The sequence below is a fragment of the Rhipicephalus microplus genome, chromosome 8 (genome assembly GCF_043290135.1).
Source record: "Rhipicephalus microplus isolate Deutch F79 chromosome 8, USDA_Rmic, whole genome shotgun sequence".
Lineage (NCBI taxonomy): Eukaryota > Metazoa > Arthropoda > Arachnida > Ixodida > Ixodidae > Rhipicephalus > Rhipicephalus microplus.
Genome location: NC_134707.1, coordinates 60808105 through 60824252, shown reverse-complemented (window position 1 = coordinate 60824252; position 16148 = coordinate 60808105). Strand labels below are relative to the sequence as shown.

General features: G+C 46.9%; 1 protein-coding gene across 1 annotated transcript; it reads right to left on the bottom strand.

The window, feature by feature from the left end:
* Positions 1–4882: 4882 nt before the first annotated feature.
* Positions 4883–7689, bottom strand: LOC142768559 (uncharacterized). Its single transcript, XM_075870556.1, has 2 exons — positions 6740–7689; positions 4883–5441 (listed from the first exon to the last, which is right to left on the bottom strand). The coding sequence occupies exon 1, from the start codon at positions 7402–7404 to the stop codon at positions 6820–6822; it is 585 nt and encodes a 194-aa protein (XP_075726671.1). The 5' UTR covers positions 7405–7689; the 3' UTR covers positions 4883–5441; positions 6740–6819.
* Between the last annotated feature and the right edge of the window lie 8459 nt (positions 7690–16148).

Here is a 16148-nt window from a genome sequence, read left to right as displayed (position 1 = left end):
CGTAGTCGGGCTTTCGCTCTCCGGAACCAACGAGCACGCGTGAATTCGTTCTTCGGTTATGGCCAGCGAGTCGGTGGGGACGTGCTTCGCATCCATCGTCAGCAAGAAGCGGTCCAAAAGTGCCTCCTGGACGTCGGGGGCGTGATAGAGAATCCAGGGACCGATGACCCTATTGGACATGAGACAGGTATAAATCGCGCAAATGCACTCCAGACGCTCCTTCACGTCCGACATGGGAGTGATGCTCGAGCGGATTGCAGCGATGGCTTCGGGAACGGACATTCCGGTGATCTTCGGGATGGGAAGAGAAATGTCACCGTCCAGGCAATACAGTTTGCCCGCTTGGACACTGGACAGCGTCGAGCACAGCCTGTCCAAGTCTACGGCAGCCATCGGGAATAACAGAAAAGCACGCAGACGAAGGGTTCCAACTCAAACGACTGGGGAACCACTCTCGAAACGTTCATATTTTTTTCTCCACTGGCACGTGCAACGAGGGACACTCTTCAAAGCATATCCAGTCGAGCGTTTACTTCCCTTTGGGAGACTATGCATGAATCTTGAAAAAAAAACGCAAAAAAACGCCAGTCTTGCGCGGAAGGCGCAGCACATTCACAGCGAAAGCTAGAAGAGCAGCCTTTCAGAGCATTTTCTAAACACTCATTAAGTATAACGGCTGCAAGCACACTTGCTAGGTATCCACTACGGCATTAATAATGATGATAGTTTTTGGGTAGCAGGCCGGCACAGGCTATGCTATCGTTTGTCGTTCTTCTGAGAATTGTAGCATCTGCTAAACACTGGCAAAAGAATTTCGTGCCAATTGTTGATGCAGTGGCTGACGACGATGAGGAATTATGCCTGAACTGGGTCTACGCCACTGTTAATAGGCGAACAAGAACAAGCTGTTGTAATGAATTGGAGCATTGGATGACCCACTCGTTACGCTATTCGCATTGTGCGACGACTGCTCGTTCTTTTGCTGTTTTAGAACGTTTTATGAGTCGTATTAACGCGATTCCTTTTCCGACTTCAACCCTGCCTAAGGCAAGTTTGCGAACAAGTCCCAAGTACCGACGTGGTTCAGAGGTAGAATATTGGGCTGGCACTCAGCGGACCCGGGTTCGAGCACCACTGTGTCATTGGTATTAATTATTCTTATTTCGTGCGAATTCGTTAGGATGCCGCCGGTGGCGGAGAACAACTACGGTGCCGAGCTAGACCCGAGTTATGATCTTATAACAAATTTTGCTGCTTAGTAGATAATATTTACGTCGGCTACAACAACGGCTATAACAGTACGGCTTATGTCGAGCTACGCGCGACCGTTTCAAATCCTGCCTTTGCTTAGTTAAAAAACAAACAAACAAAAGGACATTAGTTACAGTTGGCAAAAAAGTAGGATAGGGCAATGGCCTGCAAATTTTGGAAGGCTAGATCCGCCGGCTACCTACAACATCCAAATTCTAATCCTAATCCTACTCAGAAGTCGAACCTTTTTTCTACGTACTTTTCCGTTATTCCTGATGGCTGCGGTAGATTTGGACACGCTCTGCTCAACGCTATATATCCAGCGTCCAAGCGGACTAACTGTACTGCTTGGACGGTGGCAGTTCTCTTTTCATCTTGAATATCGCCGAAATGTCCGTTCCGGACGCCATCTCCACAATTCGCACGAGTATCGCTGTAATGTGGGACATAAAGGTGCGTCTGGAGTGCGTTTGCGCGATTTATACTTGTCTTTATGTTCGAGACGGAGATCGGTCCCTGGATTCTCTGTCACGTCCCCAACGCCGAGTGTGCGGCCTAGGACGCACTTTTCCACCGCTTCTTGCTGGAGATGGATGCGAAGTACGTCGCCACCGACTCGCTGGCTATAACCAAAGAAAGTTCACGCGTGCTCGTTGGTTCCGGAAAACGACAGCCCGACTACGGGCCCACGACGTGTACTGCTTCACATTCTAGACTTCGTCTCCGTGTGTTGCACTCCACAAACCACGAGAGGGGTATTCCAGTGAAGTACACGAAGTTTTCGGCAACACTCTTGGCGGTGATACTAACGGCTTCGAGCGAGGCGAATACTTCGATCGGAATGTGGCGCACCACGTGGCCATGTACCAACAGTGCGCTGGCAAATGAATATGAAATGTATCGGACGAAGTTCATTGAAAGATTGCGATCTGTCGGAACCGTTGCTGCACCTGGCGGAGCAGATCTGAACCACGCGTTCCTTTCTGCGTGGCCTCCGACCTGTGTGCGAAGCGCAATCAACGCAAGCAGCGCACCAGTGTACGCGAAGGCTACTGCCAGACACATCAATGACTGCGGTAACCTCTTTGATTCTAGGATTTCGCGCTGAAAGCGATTGCTGCTAAAGCGAGCGAAGCTTCTTTGTCCCGTCAGTGCGCATGCGTGAGACAAATGGACAAAGCCAAGAAAGTGTTTCTGTAGGATCTGTGCAATTCCTCGCAAACAGCCGAGTTCCATTGGCGTTCCGCGGGGATAAAGCCACCAAGGAGAAAAACCGAAAGCACCCGCTTGGGGGTAGAAAGTTGTCCCCCTTGGCAATGAGAGGATACCCAAAGACGGCCTTCTGGAACTCGGTCCTAAGAGCTGCGTCCACCCGAGGCTTGATGAAACTGAGTTGGTCAGTCTCGTCGGACAAGCCTCTGGGAAAACTGAGGCTGATGAAATGGAGAGCTGCATCCAACAAGGACTCAAGTGTCTGCCCAATTAAGGAACCCGCGAGAGAAGAAACTTCAGGAATTCGGCATGTCGTGTCTGCTCCTAAAAAAAGCGGACATCAATTTGCTCCAGTCTGACGAGGAAGGAGGATTCGCCCTGGTTCCCGAACCACTGTACGAAGAAAAGGTGGCAGCGGCTCTATCAGGGAACTTCAGAGAACTGCGGAAAGTAGCTTCGGCAAAAGCAAAACGAGAAGCCGTGAGGCTGTATGAAACAGTGAGGGACTCATTAGGTTGGCCCTACCGGGAGGACGTGCAAAAGTGCCAGCCTCTCTGTCTTCTTCACGGCCAAGACCCACAAGGAGTTGTGTCTGTTTCGGAGCATGGCTCCTGGCAGAAACTTGTCGGACGGCATCTGCAAATGCCTTGACCACTGAAGATACCTTCCTCGTGAAAAAAATCCCCAGGACGTTTTAGATTTTCTAGAGGATGAGTGCCCTCAAAGTGCTTGTGCGTTTTCGGTAGACGTTAAAGACATTTTATTCCCTACTTCAGGACATTTTGTGCGAGGAGGTGAAATCTGCATCCAACGCTGTGGTGGGACTTTGTGGAACTAACGTAGACAGCTTTCTTGAACTTCTGAACTTTTATTCGCAGTCGGCGTTCATCACGAGAAACGACAAATGGTACACTCAAATACAGGGCGTGCGCATTGGGTCATGTTTAGCTCCAGTACTCAGTGGTATTTTATTAGCTCGTTATGACAAACGCATACAGCGAGGCTTGCTGAGACAAATATCGTTAAGGTATTCCTCTATGCTAATGATTTCTTAGTCATTTATAGTGCGGAACAGTGTGACACACGGCAGGACGCCGATGAGGGTTGAGCATTATTTCTGATAGCATGACTAATCTGGATGCTGACGACGGAGTTTCCCGAGAATAACAAACTTAGATTTTTAGACCTAGAGCTTCTGCCAGAACCTGCCAGAACCAGAAAGCCCTGATACATTTTAGTTGAGCGCATTGCAAGCTTATTGAGTGAGAAACTGCGAAAGCACGCGAGATGGCATCAGTGTCAAGGCTCTGTCATCACCAGGTTGAGAGCAGCTTCGGCAGCCATATTAACAGACATAAGAAAGCAGGCTTTCCTTATCAATTGCTCTGAGGCACAGAAGAGTCACTTCTGAATTAATTAAAGCAGGGAAAGATTATGAAGCACACAATTCAGGAACAGCCAAACCCGAAAGTTTCTGCAATACTTCATATGCACAAACGTTCACACTGCCTAAAAAGAATTATTTGGGGAAAAAAACTATGATGAAGGTTGTCTTCACAGCAAAAACCATCCAGGGTTTCTATACAAAATTATGAAAAACGAAGGATCTTCAGGTATAGGGTAATATAAGCGTGCAAAAATATTCGTAGAATGTAATGTATGCGTTGTATATTGATTTGCTTTATCATGTGGCCGATACTACACCGGTCAGACGCATGCTGCATGTCTGAACTATCTTCTTAAGGAGTACGCGGATCTCAAGCGCGGATCAGTGGGCGGCCACCTGGAAAGTGACTGTGCAAATTGTGAGCGCACCCCGATACTTGATGAATGCGAAGTAATGGCAAGATTGACAATAGGGTACGGGAAATGAAGCGTTTTTGATTCGCAAGGCGGTAACCGGGTGTGTAAGAGCCCCATTCGGACAATGAGTACAAATCTTCTCACTTAAACGTAATTTAAAGATTCGTATAATAGGATGTTCTGGCACATGCGCCATCATTTTTTTGTTTCTGTGGGTCATCTTCTCGCACTCTTGGCTTTATATATACGGCCGCCATCTGTGCAATGAAGTGGTTGCAAGTGTGCGCTCTGTCCCATGTGTCTTCTTTCTGAAACGTTCTGCGCACCAAGAAAGTATATTTCTTTCAAAAGAAAATAATTCGTGGCGTTCCACTGCTTGCAAAGCCCACTGTTTCCGCCATGTGATGTTTCGGCTGTCCTGCTAGAGCAGATGCAACTTGGTAGACCTTGCGCTGTCACCCGAGCCAGGAAAGTGCGAAGCGTCGTGAAACTTGTTGAGAAATGACAAGCATACTCGGGGGGGGGGGGGGGGGGTTGATCGCTTATGTTGGAGAGTAGAAATATCAACAATGCTTGAATATGGTTGGCCACAAGAGACACAGTTGAGAAGCAAATATACGAGAAAGCATGGGCGCATATAAAGGTTCCTTTATTCGACTTGTCAATACCAGGATGTGTCGGCTTGCATAAGACCCGACATGTTTCATTGGACACGAAGTGCAAAGTCCCTTTCTCATCGCCTTCGTCACAGTTATGAAGGAACATGTACATAGAGCACATTAAGCCATTCTGTCGAGGCCTCGTCACTCAGCTAAGATTAAGATAATGTTCCGCTATGCAGGTGACAACAGATGGTGAACGGTAGGCTTAGGATGATGCCCTCTTCCAGGCGGTGCTCACACACACACAAAGGGGGTGCTCGAAGAGGAGCGCAGCAAGAAATTTAATGTATGAAGCTAAAAGGAAAGTGGAAATTTACATTAAAAATGGAACACTGAGTAAAATAATGTTCAACACAGCTGTCACTACAGCATTAACAGGTGTGGTACTTATCAAGATTTTCGTGGCTGCAGTGTCCGATGGGGATGCGTGGTTATTTGTAAGTCGTCAAGTGGTTTCGGCAAACTGCACAGTTCATGAAAAATTTTGGTCCGTCAAATGACATCGTCTTGATGCTGGAAAGAAAGACAACCAATGAAGAATTGTTTCGCAAATGAAATAGTTATTCACGGTGGATAACGCAATAAACCGGCTACGGCAGTTATGAACCCAAGCAAATCGCTACTGGTAATCGACGTTACGGAAATAAGCAGTGTTATATATATACCCCTGTCACACGGCCACCACCAAACTCCGTTGAACGCCGTCAACGTAAATCTCCCCTAGGGGGTTCGACGGAGAAGGAGTTGTGGCAGTGTCACACGGCAATGACAAGGTTGTAACAGTTGCCGCGAGGGGGCTCAGCTGGCGCTGTTTGATTTTCGGATAAGTATTCTAATTTAATCCCTATTGATTTTGTTGTGAATCCTCGTTATGCGGTTTTAACAAAAAAGCCCTATTAAGTAGGTATGCGGCTAACAAACCATTAAAAATAATTTCAAATAAAAACGCATTTGCTAAATGTAGCAATGCTTCTAGTGACGCTGGCCACATTGTGCTTTTAGTTGTTTTGTTGCCTGTGTACATGCCTGGTACGAAAGTTCTTATGCTTCCTTGCCTCGTGAGCGCACATTTTGTGTTGTGAACTCTGGTGGGCGTAAATATTGTAAACAAACACGCGTTGTGAATGAGTACTACAACGAAAGAACGTTTAATATTGCTAAAATGTATTATTCTTTCACTGCGGCCACTTGGTGCTCAAAATTTTTCTCTGACCTCTAGACTGCTGAGAACGAGAGTACCTCGTTTTGCTGCGAAGGGAGATCATTGAACGTCCTTTGCGAAATGCTCCGTTCAACTTCGTTTGCGTAAGGGTGGCCGTGTGACAGCGACCGCATCTTCGTTGTCGTAAAGACGAGGGAGTTGAACGGTCTTCACGGGTGCCCGTGTGACAGGGATATTGAATTCAAGGGCGCAGAAAAAGACTGTCGGGCTTGCAAGCATCGCTGTGTGTCCCGACGTTAATGGCCGCGGAACCACGTTCAGCAGAGATGTTAGTAGCAATGACTGTTCAATGAGTATTTTGTTTTGAGCGTTACGTTCAATTAAGCAGAAGTGTATAAATCAAGGAAACCGCACCACATAATTTTTCGTGCTTGATAATTGTACGCTAAATTCAGCATTGTCCAAGGAACGCTACATCAATAATGGTATAATTAAAAGTGAACGTGTTTAACCACATCTACGCAGTCACTATTCGCGAAAGCAGACCTACCTGTTCGTGACGTTGGCTACACGGATCAGGGGCTTAAATTCTCTTGGCAGGGCAACTATGCCATACATAGAAAGGGAATAGCCTGCAAAAATGACTTACGGTATAAAGTCGGTGGCCGAAAAGGAGAGGCAGTTTACCACGTTGCCCACGGACGGCATGGGTGAGAGTCGGCGGCTGCATCACGGGAACAATTGGAGGACGCCAGCATACAGCGACCTCAGGTCTCGATAAACGCCGCAACGGTAGCTTCGTGGCGGATTTCCCAACGTCTGTCGGAGGACGGTTTCGAGTAACGGCGAATGTAAGTCGGGAGTTTCGTGTATGGCTACGCAGGGCTTTGTGTACCAGTCGACGAACAAGTAAGGCCTGAAGTCCCTGCCTCTCTCTTCTTCGGGGACGAGCAGGCAGGTGCAACAGACGTTTTCCGTCGCCTTGGCGAGCACGCCGTGGACGCGTCTCTGCCGCATTTTTTTCAGGATGTCGCCGACGATATCAGTGGGGTCCTCCCTACGGTCAGCGCGATAGAGAACCCAGGACCCTATGACGCCCAGGCCGGCCATACAGGTGAATAGGTGGGCCGCGCAGTCCAGACGGTCGCGCAGAGCGGCTATAGATTCCAGATGGGCGCGGACCGCGCTGACTGCTTCTGGTACAGACTTGTCGGCGAGCTTCGGAAGGTCGGTGAAGCCGTCGTTGTCCAGGCATCGCAGTTCGTGTTGTGGCACTCTCGAAAGGTGCGAGCACAGTACCTCCACGTACGCCATGGTTGCCAGTGACCCTGAAGGCGCCTACGGAAGCTGAATGTTGCGTAGAGTGTTGTCCTGTGGCTAGAGGGAACCCTCAGTGTACTTGCTGTGGTGATGAAAACGTTGGTCGTATCTCCTACGCGCGGCGAAGATGCGACCTGGAAGGGTGAAGTGAAGCAGCTTGCGTTCACCTCCCGCTAGTCGGATGTCGAGCCTGAGGTTAAAAAGCTTCCTGTCCGATGGGGCGTTTGAACATACTTTTTTTTTTTCAGGAGTGCGGCGACAGGCTCCGCTTCGTTCGAGCGTTGGCGGTGGATTGCAATGCAATGCCTCGCCGCAAGGACTTTAATGCACGTGCTTACTTGGCCAATGGTCACGTGTCTGATAATGGATTTACCTTAAAGGAGCGTCATTCTGATGAAAAAAAATACAAGCAGCCGTACATCCACGCGCTTAAGGACTGTGATGTAATGTCCGAGAGGTGTTTATAAACCAGGATCTTTCATATCTTAATGCGAAGCATTTCTTAGCGAGCTTCGGCGAGTTTGACCCTATCTGTCTATCTATCTATTTAGCTGCCTGCGACTTTAAGCTCTTCTGGCCGTTTGGATAACGGGATATATACCACATTTAGTATGACATAACATGACTCTATGACAGGCATAACTAACTAGCCATTTCATGAAAATCATGACATGTATGCCACGAATGTCGTGATTTACATGTCTTGGTCTTGCTGTTACTGCGGTCATTTCGTCCACATGTAATATAGCAAAACTGGTATGGCACGACATGACTGCATGGCGAACATAATTTACAGGCCCTCATGTGGAAATCGTCGCATGCGTGTCTTGTAAGAACATGACTGCGAGCCACGCTCATGATGTGCTCGCGGTCTTTTCGCTAGCTTCACATACACCAAATTTGCTATTACGTGACGTGCATGGACGACGAAGGTAAACGACACGTGCAATCATAATAATCAGGATGTGCCTGTTATGTAAAACATGACGACATGCTACGTTCAAAGCGTGGTCGTGGCCGTTTCGCTAGTTTCACATATACCAAATTTGGTGTTACGTGAAGTGAATAGACGACGAAGGTAAATGGCACGTCCAAACAAGATAATCACGACATGCGTGTCATGTAAAACATCACTGCATGCTACACTCATAGCGTGCTCGTGGCCGTTTCGTCAGCTTCAGATATACCAAATTTGACATTGCGAGACGTGAATGGACGATGAACAAAAATGCCAGGCGCGAACATGATAATCATGACGCGGAAGTCATATACGCCATCATTTACCTCCACCTCGTAAAGTTGTGCTGATTTTAAAGTGACATATCAACCTTCCTCATTCGTGCTTCGCATATCATTGATTTCCAGTGCACGTGGTTGGTTGTTCGTAAGAGTCTTGGCGCAAACCACCACGGAGGGATCTGCCAATTTTTCATAACTTCGTTTTTCATTTCTACTGTTTCGTATATATGCAGTGCCTCTTACCGCTATATATGAGGCGTAACGTATATGAGGCGTTCGATTATCAATCGAATTGGCAGTTTTTGTTTTTCATTCTGGCAAGTTCGTGTGATTGAATGATTTTTAGAAAGACAGATCATTTGCATAACCACTTCATGTATACAATCTACAGCATTCTTGTGGGTTGTGGAGGCCATACAAAAAAAAAACAGCGCTTGAGAAGGCGTGATCGGTAAGCGATAGCAGTTTTTTTTTTCACCGATTCCTTCATCGTCTTTATTCTGATGGGATTCAACTCTTCGTATTCCTACTAAAGAAGTAGCTCATATCTAAACTGTTCATTTTCGTCCTGCGCATATTGCGTCCTGCGCAATATTCGCTAGTCGATTGACTATGTTTGCAAGTATGAACGCAGCCACCAGTTCAAGATAGATGGGCGTTCAGCAAGGGCTTTAGCTTTGGCCGGGTGGTTGAATCGTTTCGTGAGACAGAAAAACGGACCAAAATTTTCGGTTCACGTATCCCAAAATAAGACTATCGTCTTGAATATTATTTGGAGTGTAATGTCTCAAAATCGTGATATGATTATGAGAAATGCTGTTAGTGGAGGGCTCTGGAAATTTTGACCATAACTTTCCTTAAAATGAGCACTGACATTGTGCAGTATACGGGCCTCTGCAATTTCGGCCCCACCGAAATGCGACCGCCGCGATCGAATCCACGGTGACCTTTGGGTCCACGGCCGAGCACCCTAACGACGGAGCCACCGTGGTAGGCAGAAGAGTATTCAAGCATTTTCCTATTCAATGAGACATCGTATGCTTATTGTATGGAAAGGACACTGGGCTTGTTATTTCCTTCACATCACGATTAGGGCAACCATGTTGTCCGTTTTCGGCTGAGACATTAGGCCATGTCAAACGGAAGACTCTTGTTTTTTTTTTGCAAGACAAATATATATGACAAATATGTATATATGACAAATATGTTATATATATATTTTGCATATTTGTCAGTCATCTGCATACGATAGATAACTCAGCCATCTGAACACATGCAGTATCATCTGCATACACTCTAAGTTTAATTTGAGTGCTACCGATAATTTTCACTTCGTCATTTATAAAAATAAACAAAGGCGGTCCAAGCACCGAGCTTTGAGGCACACCTGATGCGATCTGTACGTAAGACGACTTCGCGTGGTTAAACGTTACAAGTTTCGAGCGCGACCACATCTGCTATCCAATAAACCAGCATGTTGTTGCCAAAAAATTGTGAAGAAGCTAAAATTTCGGCATGGAAAACTACGGGACAGGCCTTAGAATAGTCAATAAATACGGCATCAATCTGTCTTCGGTCGCTTTAACAAGAAGCAATGTCGTGTGTGAATTCAAGCAACTGTGGAGCAGTGGAATGCACAGCACGAAAGCCGTGCTGTGAACGGTAAAGTTTATTGTGTGCGTTTAGGTGCTCTAAAACGTATTTGTCAGTGACACGTTCCAAAAGTTTGGAGCTGGTAAAAAGCACAGATATTGGCCTATAATTTGATATTTGCTTGTTTCCGGACTCAAATGCGGGCACAAAGTTTGCTAGTTTCCATAGCTGGGGTTATTTCAGAAATTATTGATTTTTTTCAAATATTATAAAGTAAGATAATTAGCACACCATTCTATGAATAGCACTAAATCTATGAAATTGGCGTTATTCCTCTACGAGTATATGACGCAGTTTCGTAGGAAGAACATTCTGTGGCAAAAAAAAATTCTCGGATGCGGTTACATAGACGAGTTTATGTATAAGGAGTATACGGGCGCCCATACCTCGGGCTGTTCAACGAGTCTTTTCTTATTCTCGTATCTCGTGCCTTCAATCTACAAGGTCGTGAAACGTGGAATACATCCACGCAGCCGTTTTCATGAGCACACGTCCACCGTAGAACTGTTTGCAGTGTGTTCAAGATGCAAAACGGTAAAGTTAGCATCCTATATATAGTAAGGCGGCAACAAAACCAACCCGCGATATAGACGATAACAGACAGATCTTAAACTTGCATATTCTGTGGACTTAAAATTTCCCGTTTAAAATGCCCCGCACCGCCGCGGTGGTCTAGTGGCTAAGGTACTCGGCTGCTGACCCGCAGGGCGCGGGTTCGAATCCCGGCTGCGGCGGCTGCATTTCCGATGGAGGCGGAAATGTTGTAGGCCCGTGTGCTCAGATTTGGGTGCACGTTAAAGAACCCCAGGTGGTCTAAATTTCCGGAGCCCTCCACTACGGCGTCTCTCATAATCATATAGTGGTTTTGGGACGTTAAACCCCAAATATCAAAATGCCCCGCAAACAACCTCTGAAATCACACGTGTGAAGAACGAACGCATTATTTTTTCCCGCGTTTCCCACTCTTTCCGCGCAATTTGTGATTGATTGACTTATTGATTGATTGACATGTGGGGTTTAACGTCCCAAAACCACCATATGATTATCAGAGACGCCGTAGTGGAGGGGCTCCAGAAATTTCGACCACCTGGGGTTCTTTAACGTGCAGCCAAATCTGAGCACATGGGCCTACAACATTTCCACCTCCATCGGAAATGCAGCCGCCGCAGCCGGGCCGGGATTCGATCCCGTGATTCGCGGGTCAGCACCTTAGCCACTAGACCACCGCGGCGGGGCGCTGCGCAATATGTGACGCCAGCGGTTTGTTCACCTGGCGTCAGGATGAAGTGGGCTTTCGATTGGTCGGTATACGAGACATGTCTGTTGTGAATCGTCGCCTACCTTTCGTTGTCACGCTGTTGCGTGCCCGTTCCACATATAACGGGCCCTTTCCTGACTTCTTCGCTCCAGCCTCATGTTGTCGTCAACATGATCGCAGTTACCACTTGCCGAGTTGAGCGCTCTGTCTCGTCTCTTCTCCTGTCCCCTCCTGCCGTGTCGTTTGCGCTGGTAAGCACCCTTTATAATGTTTTCCACTGTCTCTTGAGTCACATTTCCTCGCACGACTGTCACGTGCGAAAAACTGATCTCACTTAGTTTTTGTAGGTTCGTGACTGCGCAAGCGGAGGTACCAGCGTGTAGTCGAAAAGCGCGAAATCCCGACTGGCCCAGGGCTTATTTCGGACACTAGAAGTGTTTTATGAACAAGCGAGTGGTGAGCACGAGATATCATTTGTAGTAAGGGTAGTGAAGGCGATAAATAAAACTAACGTCTTCCTTGTAAACTGGGTGTGCCATGAAAGACTTCGCCACGTGACGCTACAATTCTGGGTCGGTTGTGGGTCCGGATGTAAACCTTCACCAACTCATTCAGCTATCGCATTGGTATGACTGACTCATCCAAGAATGACAAGTGCAACTGTGAAGAAACTTGACTGTCGTCCTGTGCCAGCGTCCTGACTTCGAACAAGATTGGTAGACTCTCCGGTGTACCTTGAGGAGAGTGGATGATCGTCCCTTTACTAAGGAGAAGATCTTGGGTACATGGTCTTCAAGTACATCAGCCCAGAAAGCCACACGAACTCTACAATTCTGCCAGGCAACATCACTGAGCAATCCCCTGTGAAACCCTGTAGTATGTGGTGGAAGCGGTGGTGGTGGTGGTAGTAATTAGAAAAGGAGAAAGGCATCTAATTTCTGCAGCCCGGTCGGGAGATGGCACAATGCCTGTATGTGCAATGTGCATCTCTCTCCCCCCCCCCTCTCTCTCTCTCTCTCTCTCTCTCTCTCTTTCTCTATCTATCTGTCTGTCTATCTATCTATCTATCTATCTATCTATCTATCTATCTATCTATCTATCTATCTATCTATCTATCTATCTATCTATCTATCTATCTATCTATCTATCTATCTATCTATCTATCTATCTATCTATCTATCTATCTATCTATCTATCTATCTATCTATCTATCTATCTATCTATCTATCTATCTATCTATCTATCTATCTATCTATCTATCTGTCTGTCTGTCTGTCTGTCTGTCTGTCTGTCTGTCTGTCTGTCTGTCTGTCTGTCTGTCTGTCTGTCTGTCTGTCTGTCTGTCTGTCTGTCTGTCGATCGATCCCTCTTGCCCTGCTGCGGTGGTCTAGTGGCTAAGGTACTCGGCTGCTGACCCGCAGGTCGCGGGCTCGAATCCCGGCTGCGGCGGCTGCATTTCCGATGGAGGCGGAAATGTTGTAGGCCCGAGTGCTCAAACTTGGGTGCACGTTAAAGAACCCCAGGTGGTCGAAATTTCCGGAACCCCTCCACTACGGCGTCTCTCATAATCATATGGTGGTATTGGGACGTTAAACTCCACATATCAATCAAATCATCAATAAGATGAGGCTCACAGCAGATACATGGCGATACGATGGCTTTTTGTGAAATTGCGAACCTTTTCTTAGCCACCAAAAGTATGAGATCCCATACGAATCTCATAAAAGGAGCTCTATCCCATAAGCTGCTGCATCCGTAAATCCTTTTAGAAACAACGCTGTGCTGTTTTAGGAGTGGGTAGAAAGAACTAAATCACAGATTCGCAGGTATGCAGTCAGAATGCACTAGTCTTATTGCTTACTTACACACCAAGTTCGACCTCGTGAAAATAAAGAAACACAAAACGAAGGCTCCATTCATAATGTACAGAAAGATTTGCACCGGTTGAATTAAATTTATTGCGCGTCGCGTAATCATCCTGTAAATTGCTGCAGACAATCCAAATCAGCCTTAAGGAAAAGCATGCCCAATGAAAAATTTCTTTACATGTGCATTTATGATTGAGTGATGTAATCAGCAGCGCGTGGAGGCAATATTTGCGCGACACGGACTTCCTGATTAGTCCAACTGTCACTCCATCCAAGACTTGGGCGTGGCTGCACTGCAGTACATCTGGCAGAGCAAGCCAGAAAATGAGAATCATAGAGTTCCAAATACGGTGGGTGGAGGTGGGGGAGGGAATAAAGCTCTTAAAAAAAGAAAATTAATTAGAAGCATCATTGCACTCTTAGTATATATGCACTAATGAGTACCATCAATATCTCGCTTCGGGCTCCTACTCAAATGAGACGGTAATAAACGGGCGGCCTAATGAGCTAACATGGAAGCGACTGTCGTTATCATTCTATGCCGACTGAAATTTCAATCCCGCAAGTGATATTCCATAGCGCGCCGCCAAGGACCTCCTGCTGCCAATGAAGAAAGCTACGCTAGCGTGTTATTGCAAGAGCGGTGTGAGTGTGCCACTCATTGCGTATTCCGGAGGTAACAGATTCACACCCGAAACGAGCTTGTCCACTTCTGGCTTTCGCATCAATATTCGCAATCCGTTGTCTTAAAAACGAAAATAAGCTTCTCGCTGACGGGGAAAATTAGTTTTTAATGTTTGTAATACTGATGATTTTTGCAGACAGCACGAGCAGCTTCTCTTGAATTAATCTGGAACTCGCGATGTATTCCTGTAATATATAGAACTAAGTGCTAAAGCACTGACCGCCACAACCTACAGTTCTTTTACCTATCGTAGCTTCAAAGAATACCAATGAAAATTGTTGTCAGAAATATTTTTTCCACTTTAATATTATTGAACAGTCACTTCGCGAGTAGGGCTTCAATATATCCGACCATGCTAAGCATAATGAACGCCTCGAAAACGTCTCCCGGGCGTCCAGTGTTACTGTATTCTTTGTCGGACACGGAAAGTCTCCGCGGGAGTCTGAACGATCTGCCTATTCCAATCAAGTTCGTTCCCACTTCTGTGACAAGTCTGTGCGCTGAATTCTATGGATATAATTCAGATCATTGCGGTGAGCTCGAAATCAATAATGATTTCAATAAGCTACCGGAGTACAGATTGATTTTTTTGCTTGACACCTGGTCCGAGGTACCAAAGTATACCAAGAAACGGTTGATGCAATCAACTTTGGAGCACAAGAAAAACGTCATCTTCGCGTCGGTGAAGTCCCATACCGGAGTCCGACGAGACGTTTTCAACGCTTATTGCGAAGTGGTAACCGTCACCGATGCAGATATTAGCGCTCCCGAGGACAGGTATCGCCGGTGTGACTCGCGAAAGACGATGCAGGCGTCAGACTTGTTCACCGAAGATAGGTCCGAAGGGAGTTTCCCCAAAGGGCACAAGTTACGAGTAATAATGAAGGATCAAAAATGGGGCGGGAGGAACCTGAAGCCGGAACGCTTGGCTCTTGTCGACGCATACAGATCGCTGAACAACACCATTGACGAGGCGAGAGGAACCATATTTTCTTTGCTCACAATCGGTGCGGACTTGTACATTCCTCCAGTGCGAGGAAGCGTTTCTCTTATCCCTGACGTATTCATTGGTGCCCAGTATTCACCGGCACCACTTTGTTTCTTCACTGCAATGGAAACTGTCTACGAAACCACCTTCATTGATTCCTGGCGTTCTCTCATTTTGTCAACTACGGCTATCTTCATTCACTATGGCCTCTTGGCTCTGTACATGACTGTCCGTTGCCGTCTCTTCTACCGGAGACAAATACGGCAACACGGATCCCGTGTTTTCATGTTCTTTGTGTCCACCTTCCTGGGAAAGTCTCCGGCCTCGTCGATAGCGAACGCTCCAACATTCCGAGGCTTGGCCGTCGCAGTCTGGGCTCTGGGCATGATGGTTCTGGGCAATTACGTTCAGTCAAGCATCACCGCTATTCAGTCAGCCCCGCGGGCTGTCAAAGTTGTGGAATCCTACCCAGAACTCTTTCGTGCAGTCAACAATCGTGCTTTGACTCTTTGCTTTGAAAGGAACTGGTTTGATACGCTCTTGTTTTCTTTCACTCCCCAAACTACACCCCTGCAAGGAGTTTTTGTGACGGCAGGAATGAATGACATTTTCGGCGCCGCTTCGACTGTATCTGACTTCGACTGCTACCGCAGAACCCAGGCGCGAACTCACATTGCCCTTTCTGTTTGCTCTGACGACGAAGTAGCAGCAGCCTCGCAGTGGAAGCTCGTCACTGGGGACCATTTCTTCACTCTGATTCAAGTATCTGCAATACACACCCTGAATCCACTCAGGTAAGACGCCTTACTTGTTGTGTAATGCGATCTTTCACAGTGTTACTGTAAAGTGCATGGACATAACCGCTGAACACAGAACGCACACTATGAGAAAGAGAAAGCAATTAGGATTCGGTGAGTTGGTATTGTCGTTAATTTTACATGTGGAGCAGGGTTTGCTGGGGGCTATGACAGTACCTTGGCGCCCGTCCACGGCCCCATTGCGCATGTGCCCAACTCTCGCGCTCACGCGAGGAGGTGTGGTGGAGGA

Excerpts from the sequence above, each read along its gene's own strand:
- LOC142768559 (XM_075870556.1), bottom strand. The coding sequence starts at position 7,404 with ATGGCGTACGTGGAGGTACTGTGCTCGCACCTTTCGAGAGTGCCACAA.